Raw genomic sequence first — 12,913 nt, 5'->3', positions numbered from 1 at the left:
GCTGTCCGTTACGCTCTGTCCGCTGCCCGTTGGTCCTCGTTAGATGTTGCTGGTCCTTGCCGACTGCTGCCCGTTGGTCCTCGCCAACTCTCCTATCCCCTGGTCCTCACCGACTCTGCTGCCCACTCTGTTGGCACGAGGCCTTTATTTCCAACAGGCTCAATCTATTCAGGTATCATTGGAAATATGCAAAACTCTTGCTTTTGATGCATTTGGCAGTGCAATCGTGGACGATTGCAAGGATTTTAAGGGGGAGGGCTGTCATGAGGACATGTATTTTTGAAACCTCACTTTGTGGATTAAATTTTGATCACATGGTTAAGTAAATGTTGCACATGCGAGGGAGAACTGAGGTTAGAGTAAATTTACGAGCCCACGACCCGAGGAAATCACGGGATGTCAAAGGCAAAAGTTGTTATAAGTTATGTTGCACAGGTACTAGGTGGTATTTGGTGCGAGTTGTTGGCCTAGGTCATTCATTTGGCCATAAGTGTCAGTTGGTGATAGTAGAGAAGTGACATTTAATAATACCTAACACCAATTTGATGGTCAAAGATGATGCAGAGACACTTGGAATGGAAGTTGCCTAGCCAATTTAATAATTGGCTAGTCAAATGATTTTTTAGGGTATTGAAATAATTATTAGATTAATTTTTAGTATTTAAAGATTGAAAATTAATTTTTAATTATGGATAATACTAGAAAAACCATTTGGGAAGGTTGTCACTTGTCAAAAATGCCCATGCAAGTCCAAAAACCGTCTTTAGAGGTTGGAGAGAGACATTTTTAGTGTATTCAGCCTGCAAGAGAGAGAGGGGATGTTGCTGGTCTGATTTGCTGTCATTGGAGGACCTTTTAAGTTTTGAGGCAGCCAGGGGTAGGAGAAGACCAATCAACAGTAGGTGACAACATCTACAGGAGGCTATTGAGATAGGGCAACAACAGTAAATGATTGATTTTCATTGTGCATCTACAAGCTGTTGAGACAGGGCAACAATAGTAAATGATAGATTTTCTTCAGTTCTTCGTGAAGAAAGTTTGTATTTTCTCTCTCCTCAGCATTCTCTCTCATCTCCCAGCCTTTCTATAGCCTTGCTGCAAAAATTGCAGCATTGAGATCACCAGAGGTTGAGAAATTTCAGATTTCTCTACTGTAAATCCTAATTTGCAGCAGAAATTAGGGTTTAGTAGCAGCCTCGGGAAGCATGCCATAAATTAGAAGCTCTGAGACTTGGATTCAATAGGATTGAAGCTGTTTTTAGCCTATTCAAGTGGAGGGACAAGCAAATAATTGAATATGGGGCATTTTCCATCTCCATCAAAGCAGGTGAAGGCCAATTGATTGCCCGAATCAAGGGGCAAATCAGATTAAAGACTTGCTGGTCATTTTGAACGGCAAGGGAAGTTGGAATACCGGAAGGGATTGGGAGAATCCCATTGTACATCAACGTCTTCTTGAATTAAGTTAAAAAAATACCGAAAGTGGTGTTAGTTTGGGGGCCAATAGGGTGTTCAATGTCCAAGGTTATATGGTAAAGTGTACTTTTCAGTTTTGTGAATTTGTTAATTGCTGTAAATAGTGCTTAATGAAGTTATTTACCACCCTATTGGAGGAGGAAGGTTGGTTACAAGAAGCTTGTTGATAAGGCTGTAAAATGCATTTTTATTGGCTATATTTTAGAAAGCAAAGGCTATCATATGTGTGACCCATGCACGAAGAAGGTATTTCATAGTAGGGATTGTCAAGCTTGTGGGAGAGAAGGAAGGAGTCTCACTTGTAGCTTTCTTGCTTGCACAATGGGGGAATACACACAAGGGTGGAGGCTGAAAACAGTTTTCCTCTTCTTAGTTTGTAAGCCAAAAGAACTCTCATACAAAGAAATAGAAGAACCCTATATATGGGTCTCAAACCAAACTCAACTAACTAAGGTGGCATACTAACCAAGCCACGAACTAGAGTAGATAAGGATAGCTATCATGTAGCTATTATTCATGGGCGGTGTACCAACCGCATCTGCAACTAACACGTCGGTGACATAAATGCACAACGGTCACCCTGGCATATCACGAGTGGAGCTCGATATCTCAACACTCCCCCTCGAGCTCAATCCCAATTCCTGCACACCAAGCAGGTCTCTGAACTTGCGCAGCTTCTCTGCGCCCAATGCCTTCGTAAATATGTCAGCTACCTGATCCTCTGTGCTGACATAAACTAGATCAATAAGACCTAGTAAAACCCTCTCCCGCACATAGTGATAATGCACCTCAATGTGCTTTGTTCTAGCATGATAGACTGGGTTATTTGCCAAGTGTATACTACTCATGTTGTCACAATAAATGACAACTGGCCCATCTGTAGGTTGATGCATATCATAAAGTAGCTTATGCAACCAAGCTACCTCACATGCAGCCATTGCTGCATCCCTGTACTCAGCCTCTATGCTGGACAAGGCAACTGTAGGCTGTTTCTTGCTGCTCCAAGTGACTGCAGCACTCCCAAAAGAGAACACATATCCACTGGTAGATCTTCTATCAGAAATACTATCAGCCCAATCAGCATCAGTGTATCCATGCAGCTGTATCTGAACCCCAGTCTCATAAAATAGTCCATACTGCAATGTGGACTTCACATACCTGAGTATGCGTCTAGCCGCATCCAAATGTGGTTTCCTTGGAGCCTGCATAAACTGACTTACCAATCCAACAGCATAGCTCAAATCTGGCCTGGTAATAGTCATATAAATCAAGCTTGCTACTATGCGTCTGTACATAGTAGGGTCTTCTAGAAGCTCACCTGCATCTGCGCTCAGCTTCACATTCTGCTCCAAAGGAACTGAAATAGGCTTACAGCCTGTCATCCCATATTTGGACAGCATGTCCAATCCATACTGCCTCTGCAAGAGCTGTATCCCACTTGGTGATCTAATCACCTCAATGCCCAAGAAATAACGCAGCTCTCCCAAATCCTTTATCTCAAACTTTTGCTTCAATAGCATTTTCACATGAAGGATATCTTCATCACTGTCACCTGTCATAATCAAATCATCAACATAAATGGCAAGCAACATAATACCTTTCTCTGTTTTTCTCACATAAAGTGAGAAATCTGCCTTGGAAATCTGAAAGCCAATAGTGACAAGATACTGTCCTATCTTGTCAGACCATGCTCTAGATGCTTGCTTCAAGCCATACAAGGCTTTCTTCAACCTGCAAATAAACTCAGGATGAACAACATGCACATAACCTGGTGGCTGCTCCATATAGACCTCTTCTTGCAAATCACCATGCAAGAAGGCATTCTTTACATCTATCTGATGTAAAGACCATCCCTTTGATGCAGCCATAGCAATGACTGCTCTTACGGTTGCCATCCTTGCAACCGGACTGAATGTTTCTTCATAGTCAATGCCATATGTTTGTGCATACCCCTTGACTACTAATCTTGCCTTGTATCTGTTCACAGAACCATCTGCATTGTGCTTCACCTTATAAACCCACTTACAGCCAATTGTATTTTTACCTTTAGGCAAAGGTACCAATTTCCATGTAGCATTTACTTCCAAGGCATCCATTTCTTCATCCATGGCTTTCTCCCATTTTTCTTTTCCCATGGCTTGCTCAAAAGAAGTGGGTTCTGGTTCCTGTATCACTTTGACCATATATGCATAGTGAATGGCTGTAAATCCATCATATTTCAGCCTATCCACAGGATACCTAGCTCTGGTAGACCTACGCAAAGTAGGTTCACTCCCAGGTGCTCTCAAAACATTCCTGGTCTTCCTTACTCCAGGTGTAACAATAGAAGGAATACCCAACTCATCATCAATGCTCTGTTCTGAGCCACTGGATTCACCATCCACATAAAAGTGACCTGCATTCATATCAAACATGGGCTGATCAACCTTCTCTTTTCCTTTTCGTGATACCTGCATACCACTATCTGCATTGCTTTGAGAAGATTCTCCTGATCTCAATCTGCCTGTCCATGGCGAAGAATGTGAACCACTGCTAGAGGACGCTCCAGGTCCACTAATATTTTGACTGTTGTTGTGAATTCTGTGCAGCATTACCATTTTGTGCATCTACATCATCAATCACATTTACTGGTTTATACCAGCTACTCATCTCATCAAAAACATCTCTGCTCACTGTAAACTTACGAGTAGAAGGGTTATAGCATCTATATCCTTTTTGCTGCAGAGAGTAACCAATAAAGATGCACTTCTCAGCTTTTGGATCCAACTTGGATCTCAACTCATCTGGCACATGTACATAGGCAATGCAACAAAAAATTTTCAAATGAGAAATATCTGGTTTCCTACCAGTATAACTCTCCTCTGGAGTCATCCCATGTATTGCTGCAGTGGGAGTCCTGTTCATTATGTAGACTGCTGTAGCAACTGCTTCAGCCCAATAAAAATCTGGCAAGTCTTTTTCATTGAGCATGGCACGAGATACCTCTCTAATATGCCTGTTTTTCCTTTCTGCAATTCCATTTTGTTGTGGGGTATGACTGCATGAATATTGTTGCTTTATGCCGTGCTCCTGCAGGAACCTTGCAAACTCATTTGAGAGGTACTCTCCCCCTCCATCTGACCTTAGGCATTTTATCTGCAGGCCTGTTTCTTTTTCAACCATAGCTTTAAGAGTTTTGAAATGCCCAAAAACTTCACTTTTCTTTTTCATAAAATACACCCAAACTTTTCTGCTATAGTCATCAATAAAAGTGACAAAATAATGACAGCCTCCAAGAGATGCAGCTTTAGTAGTCCACACATCAGAGTGGATTAATTCCAATGGCTTCTCACTCTCTTGAACATGTCTAGGAAATGGTTTCCTTGCCTGTTTTCCAAACTGACAGGCTTCACATACCTTATGCATTTCTGCAACCTTGAATTTGGGCAATCCTGCAACAATATTTTGGGCCTGCATTGATTTAAGTCGCTGTACATTAACATGACCAATGCGTTTATGCCAGATATCAATATCTGCAACTACACCGGTCCCATGTGCAAACATTGCTGCACTCAATTCATACATGTTTGCATCCAATGTAAACATTCTGCCCTTCTTCTTTCCTTTTGCTATCAAGCGAACCTTTATTTTTCATATCCTCAACAAAGCATCCATGAGGATTAAATCTGACCTGCAAGCCCTGCTCAACCATTTGACCAACAGAAATCAGATTCTTGGTGATATTCGGGACATGAAATACATCGGACAGGTATTTCTTTTTCCCATCCTGCATAGACAAAGGAATTTTTCCAATCTGCACAATAGGATGTGCAGTATCATCACCAGTCTCCACAAATCCTGGTTTTTTCATTTTCCTTGCATCCTCCATCCATTCTGCATGACCTGTCATGTGGTTTGATGCACCTGAGTCAACATACCATACATCATTGCTTTCTTCTACACTTGTCACAGAATTGTTCATGTGCTGCACCATAAACAAATGCTCATTTCTGTCATCACCCTGTCTACTAGAAGATGCATAATTCCCTTGTTGCAGTTTTCCATTCATGATGTCATTCTGCTTTTTATAGCAGTCTTTAGCCATGTGACCCATTTTACCACAGTAGTAGCATTCAACATTATTGTTTGCATTTTGGCCTCTTTGCCATCTACCACGACCTCTTTGACTCCCCCTGCCTCTAGAGTTACCACGTCCTCCTCCATAGGACTGATTTTCTTGAGTTTGCTGCATATTCTGATTTCTACCACGGCCTCCAAATCGGCCTCCTCTACCTCTGTCTCTACCTCTTTCAGCATTTGAGTAGAAGACAGCTTCTTTTGAAGTTCCTCCTGAAGAAGATGCACCACCATTTCTCTGCTCCTCAGAAATTAGAAGAGCAATCAACTCCTCAAAGTCAGGAAATCTTTCACGAACGGAAATGGATGTTCGAAACCGTGCATAATCCTTTCCTAGACCATTCAAGGTCACGGAAACTGAATCGTCATCTTCCATTGGCGACCCAATGGAAGCAAGTGCATCTGCAATCTTCTTCACCTTCATGTGGTAGTCATTGATGCTCATATTTTCTCTTTGCACATTATGCAACTCTTGCTTGAGCTGCATTTTCCTGGCTTGCGTATTTGCGCTATACATTTTTGAAAAAGTATCCCATGCCTCCTTTGGCGTACTTGCATCCTGAATATGCACAATCATAGAGTCTGAAATACTGATAGACAGCCAGTACATAACTTTCCTGGCTTTCTCATGCCATGCTTTGAATGCCTGCATTTGCTGTTGATTGGGAACATCAGGAAGAACTGGTTCTTCTTCATTTCCTGGAACAAACTCCCAATATCCTTTTCCCATAAGGAAATTCGTCATTCTAAACTTCCATGCTTGGAAGTTGTTCTTGTCAAGCTTTTCAGTGACAATCTGTGAGAGAGAATCAGACGCCATTACAGAATACTGCAAAAAGTTCTGTCACTGCAAAGAACACAGCTTCAGTCTCACAAGGGCAAATCTGCAAAACTGACGAAAGTGGTATTTGACCACACAGTCACTTCCTAGTGACGATTTTGCATAAACAGGAACCAAGGATGATTCTGTAACTCCCAATGTCTCTGCACATAAGCATACGATGCAATTTCTACAGTAACTTTTCACCGACCTGTAGAACAGTGGCTGCACAGTATAAAACTGGGCTTTTTCCTGAGTGCGTGCAGAAAACTTCCGCCTCCAAAACAAGCCCCGAAATGGCCTCAAATCAAAAAAACAAGGTCTCAACCTGAGACAATGCACTCCTGCAATTTCCGACTGTGTTACGTGCAGAGATCTGCTCCCAAAACAGAAAATGAAAGCAACACTGCTCCTCTTACCAGACCACCGCGAGCTTGGCTTGCTTTCTTGAGCTCCTTACCACGAACAAGGCTCTGATACCATGTCAAGCTTGTGGGAGAGAAGGAAGGAGTCTCACTTGTAGCTTTCTTGCTTGCACAATGGGGGAATACACACAAGGGTGGAGGCTGAAAACAGTTTTCCTCTTCTTAGTTTGTAAGCCAAAAGAACTCTCATACAAAGAAATAGAAGAACCCTATATATGGGTCTCAAACCAAACTCAACTAACTAAGGTGGCATACTAACCAAGCCACGAACTAGAGTAGATAAGGATAGCTATCATGTAGCTATTATTCATGGGCGGTGTACCAACCGCATCTGCAACTAACACGTCGGTGACATAAATGCACAACGGTCACCCTGGCATATCATGAGTGGAGCTCGATATCTCAACAGGGATGTCATATTGGTTATAGTTTAGGAAGCAAAGGCTATCACATGTGTGATCCATGCATGAAGAAGGTGTTTGATAGTAGGGATGTCATATTTGCTAGAAATGTAGCATTTTCACATGACTAGTTTCAGATGCTAGCCACACATGATATTGTTCGATACCTTTCCAATGTACTTTTCTTGAGATAAAAATAGCAATTTGTGCATTCTATCTCTACGAATCCTCATGCCCAAAATATGCTCTGCATTCCCCAAATCTTTCATGGAGAAGGCTTATTTCAGCTGATTTTTGGGAGCATCCAAGCTAGTCTTTCTTTTCCCTGCTAGCAACATATTATCCACATACAAAACAAGTATGATGGGGCTGCCATTTGTATCCTTTTTCATGTACAAGCAATGATCTGCATGGTTGCGTGTAAACTCATGAGATAGCATAAAAGTGTTAAACTTTTTGTACCACTGGTGTGGTGCTTGCTTCAATCCATACAGGCTTCATACAAGGAAAAAACCCTTCTCCAGCCAGAAGGTAAAAAGTGCCCATGGATAAGGGAGTGTTCAGACCAGCGCTACGAAGGAACACAATAAATGTAACATAACATGCTTCACAACTTTACTCCACACAATGTTGTCTATCTTCATATGCACAACACCCACCCCTGCAAGTGGATTATTGTAATTTATAATAAATTCATCCAAGTCATTTCTGTTATTCTTGCATGTACTTGTATGTTTTTCGTAACTATATCATTTGCATGAAGACTTTACTTAGAAAACCTCTCCTGGCTGTTGTAGGTTGATGAATGGATGGAGTTTCTAGTAACAAGTGCAAACTTTGAGAAGGCTTGTGCATATATTGACACACATTTGACATTGCACACATTTCTTGTTGGCAACAATCTTAGCATTGCCGACATTACTGTTTTGTCTGATTTAGCAGGTATAGTATGAATATCTTTTTCTCAGATTGCAGTGATGACCTTTTCTATTCAGATTGTTAGATAATTTATACTCTTAATAATAGAATCTGGACAGATGTTTTACAGCGAATTCAGAGGGTAGTGATGTAAAAACTGGTTTACTGAGTCTGATGAAGCTGTAAAAAGAAGTTAATATGGATATAGATGGAAGAGCGAATGAAATAATCTGAGAAATTAGTTGGATGCCATTTTACTCACTAAATTTGATCTGTTCTGTTCACAAAACTTGCTGAGTGCTCTAGTATCTTTAAATGTGATTTTGAATATCACTTTTTTCAATCCAAAATGAATTTATTCAGCAAGATATACCTTGTTCATTTAAGTGAATCTTGCAGCATTCATGGTTGGAAGTGCATGGCTTGGTATTTTTTCTATGTGGTGCAGTTGATGGCTTGAAGCTTTGTGATCAGGGTTATGTTTTAAATTAAAGCTGCTTTGTTGATCAAGTAGTAGTCTGAACTTCATGAAAACAATTAAAATGGTGAATATGACTGCTGATCTTACAGCATGTGGACCAAGATGGGATAGCCTTAGAAAAGCTTCAAAGTTCCCACATCTTACCCGATGGTATAACTCAATCACAAGTGAACATCAAGAACAGCTAGGCACACTTGCTGCACCTACAGGGAAAAGAGGTTCTAACAAGATTGAAGGTTCTGGAAACAAAGATGTGGAGAAAGGTTCAACAAAGAATAACAAGGAGAAAGTTGAAGGCTCATTTGAGATTGACCTGCCAGATGCTGAGGTTGGGAAAGTATGCACAAGATTTCCACCAGAGCCAAGTGGCTATTTACACATTGGTCATGCAAAGGCAGCCCTATTGAATCAATATTTTGCACAAAAATACAAGGGACGTCTTATTGTTCGCTTTGATGACACTAACCCTGCAAAAGAAAACAATGAGTTTGTTGAAAGCATCCTTGCAGATCTGGAAACTCTAGGTGTGAAAGGTGATGTGGTAACATACACCTCTGACTATTTTTCAGACTTGATGCAAATGGCAGAGAATCTAATAAAACAAGGCAAAGCTTATGTAGATGATACACCACGAGAGCAGATGCAGAAAGAGAGGATGGAGGGTATTGAATCGAAGCGCAGAAATCAGGTGGTAGAACAAAACTTGGCTCTGTGGAAGGAAATGATCAGTGGCAGTGAAAAAGGGCTGCAGTGCTGCTTGCGTGGAAAGTTGGACATGCAAGCTTTGAACAAAGCTTTGCGTGATCCTGTCTATTATAGGTGCAATCCTGTTGCACATCACAGGGTGGGTGATAAGTATAAGGTCTACCCGACCTATGATTTTGCATGTCCATATGTGGACAGTGTTGAGGGAGTTACACATGCCCTTCGAACTAGTGAATATCGTGATCGCCAGGAGCAATACTACAGGATCCTAGAAGACATGGGTTTGCGCAAGGTGTATGTATGGGATTTTAGCAGGTTGAATATGACGTATACTTTGCTGAGCAAAAGAAAATTGCAATGGTTTGTAGACAATGGAAAAGTGGATGGTTGGGATGATCCTAGATTCCCAACTGTGAGGGGAATCACAAGAAGAGGCCTGACGGTGGAAGCATTGAGGCAGTTCATTTTATCACAGGTAATGGCTGTTTGGGCGAAAGCTTCCTGTTAAACTTTGAAGGCATTTTGCACTAATTTTCATTGACAATCCCCTTGATGTCTCTTTTGTGTTTTACAGGGAGCATCAAGAAATATTAACCTGATGGAGTGGGACAAGCTCTGGACCATAAATAAGAAGATTATTGATCCTATTTGTCCTCGGCATACAGCTGTTATAGCAGAGGGACGTGTACTTTTCATGCTGAAAAATGGTCCTGAGAAACCTTTTGTTCGCATAATCCCAAGAAACAAAAAGTTTGAGGATGCAGGGAAAAAGGCTACAACCTACACCAATAAGATATGGCTGGACGCAGCTGATGCAGGAACAGTTTTGGAAGGTGAGGAAGTCACTCTAATGGATTGGGGGAATGCAATAGTAGAATCAGTACAGAAGGATGCAAGTGGGACTGTAGTTGGTCTAGTAGGAGTTCTCCACCTGGAAGGATCTGTAAAAACTACGAAGTTAAAGCTGACATGGTTGCCTGACTTCCCAGAGCTGGTGAACCTTTCCCTTGTTGAGCTCGATTATTTGATAACAAAGAAGAAGGTAGGCTGCTTTCTACTGGGTGTTATCTCCTGTTTCTGCACACTGCAAATTCAATGCTGTCGTTACATTTCATCCATACATACTGTTGTTTAATTGTCTGTTGTTGCTCTGAGAATAGGTGCTTGCAGATGCATTTCACACTTCTGTATTAAACCCCCCATAAGTCTGGAATCTTTTTCCTATAGGGCAGCATCTTAATCTGCACTAATTGACATCAGTATTTCAATGCTGCAGTTAAAGGAAGATGACTTTAGCTGTCTTGAATGGCTTAAATGGCTTGCCTATTTCTGCATGTACACTGCAAATTTCAAATAGTAATTTTGTTCATTGTATGTGGTGACTCCTGTGAGAATGTATGCATGCGTGAAGATGAATATTGAGCTTCTATAGTTTAACCCTACATGGTAAGACAAACCTTTTCTGTGTAAGGAATGTGGTAATCTGGACTAATTGTTTTGTGCTTCTGGACAATGCAGCTAGAGGAAGAAGATGACTTTATGTCAGTCTTGAACCCCACCACCAAGTGGGAGACAAAAGCATTAGGTGATGCAAATATGAGAAATCTGAAACGAGGGGAAATTATTCAACTGGAGAGAAAAGGCTACTACATCTGTGACACACCCTACATTCGCTCATCAAAACCTATATCACTTCTGTCCATTCCTGATGGAAGGCAGCGACTGCCTCCTGGGGAGTTTGGTCCAAAATAGTACCTTGCAGTTTGGGACATGGTTTAATGATTGCATGTTTCATGCATGGAATTTTTGGCAAACAGATAACACAGCTTACACATGTTTGAGAAGGTGGTTGAAGTTTCGTTTCTGAGCTTCATTAACTCTTTTCTAGTTGAGGAATTGCTCCGCTGGCATATTTATTATTGTAATCAAGAGACAGGGCTAATGACAAATAATGGTTATTGCAGTATTAAACACTGTTGTTAGCTTCTCTTGCCACCAAACATCACTTAGGCATGAATTCTTTGTTCCAAGTTTCATCGGTTATACACCTATTTTTGCAAAGGAATAAAAATGAACTACTACACTTTTATGGAGGGAAAGGTTGTTTGTTCCTATCTCAGCTTCTCCAATGAAAGAATTTCTACAAGGTCTATAGCTGCCTCCTGATCTTTAGTTTTTTCATAAGGATGAATTGCTGCTTGGCTTGTGCTGTTAGGTCTATTGGCTTCTTTTGGCTAAAAGGAAACATGAAAGTGCACAGTATAGATCCCAAATCTTGCAATCCTTGCCCTCATGAATGGGACAGTAAATGCGTGGCTTGGCATGGGCATTGAGCCGGTAGAATTTCATACCTTTGTGCGAAAGATTTTCTTTGGGCATGGCTAAACCATCCACTCAGATACTCAATATAGACCTTTGTGTCGACATTACCAGACAGCTGCTTTGTTGTGCTTCTCATTGGTTTTCTCAGCAGGGTTAATTGGTTCTATTATGTATATAGGCATTTCCAATGTGCATTTGATTGTAGTGTGATTTTTTGATTATGCCCAATCATAGATTGCTTCTTGCTCAACCAAGATATGCACAAATGACTGAAGAAGAAACCATTGCCATTAACTGGCCCTCTCAAGTCAAAATCACCAGCCTAGTTACAAAAAGAAAGCAGTCTTGGAAACACTCATGTATATAATGCCTTGCACGGAAGTGAAGGCATGCTTAACAGCACTTTCCAATGTTATCCTTGGGCTGCTTGCTCACATGTGATTCTATATATCTAATATCGTTCCTTTGTGTCATGTACACAGATAAGGCACCAACAGCCTGGCTCTGTAAATAGAGGATTAAAGAGTCTATTGCCATTCTGCATATGGAATTTTATCCCTGGCTCCATAGGATTCATGAAAGGTTTGCAATCTTGCAATTTGCACAGCTCTAACAATCTTCTTTTGTACATAATTAGATTGTTGCATGGAAATTCCCTTAGCATATTTGATGTTTAAAATGTGGATCTTAGATCGAGTCCCCCCCCACCCCATTGTGCTTTGATGTAAAGGGTGCTTTCAATTGGTCTTAGTCAACGCCTTTTTGTGTATAATCCTTTGCAACGAATCAAATGTTGTACCTTTGAATAGTACCATTACGCACTTAGTACAAGTGGCCTTTTTACTTGGGAGGCCTATCCACCGCACCCTAGGATGTTATTCTTCTGAATGGAGTGTAATTCCTCTTGCATAGCAAGCACTAATTGCACATTATCTCGTGCTTCCTCAAAGTAGTCAGGGTCTTCCTCATCCATGAGGGTACCTCGCGAGTTACCAAGTTGACTTAACATATTGTGATCCCTCCAGAAATCAATGGGATAGAAAGCTCACCTTCTAGAGAGTTGTGATTAGCCAATGGGGCACTACACAGGCTTTCCAAAGATCTGAAGCTTCTTGATTGATTGATCTGAAGCTTCTTGATTGATTGTACTGTCCTCATCTCGTGAATCAACAAGCTCAGCCATAAGCTGAACTTAGACATGTGGCACGTATTGATTTGTTGCTTTGAATTTTGATTTTGAGTAGGTATA

The 12,913-nt window shown here is 41.1% G+C and overlaps 1 protein-coding gene across 1 annotated transcript in view; it reads left to right on the top strand.

The window, feature by feature from the left end:
• The window catches only part of LOC148036655 (glutamate--tRNA ligase, cytoplasmic-like), a 30,750-nt gene extending 19,301 nt beyond the window's left edge, over positions 1 to 11,449 (top strand). The window contains exons 4-7 of the mRNA XM_087678695.1: positions 8,036 to 8,180; positions 8,727 to 9,817; positions 9,917 to 10,384; positions 10,861 to 11,449. Coding sequence (XP_087534821.1) covers positions 8,036 to 8,180; positions 8,727 to 9,817; positions 9,917 to 10,384; positions 10,861 to 11,094 — 1,938 coding nt within the window. The 3' untranslated portion in view covers positions 11,095 to 11,449. The remainder of the gene's footprint in view (positions 1 to 8,035; positions 8,181 to 8,726; positions 9,818 to 9,916; positions 10,385 to 10,860) is intronic.
• Positions 11,450 to 12,913: the final 1,464 nt, after the last annotated feature.

Source organism: Lygodium microphyllum, chromosome 5, assembly GCF_053477565.2.
Source record: "Lygodium microphyllum isolate KBCC chromosome 5, Lygodium_microphyllum_v1.1.10, whole genome shotgun sequence".
NCBI classification, from domain to species: Eukaryota; Viridiplantae; Streptophyta; class Polypodiopsida; order Schizaeales; family Lygodiaceae; genus Lygodium; species Lygodium microphyllum.
This window is presented reverse-complemented; position numbering and strand designations above follow the sequence as displayed.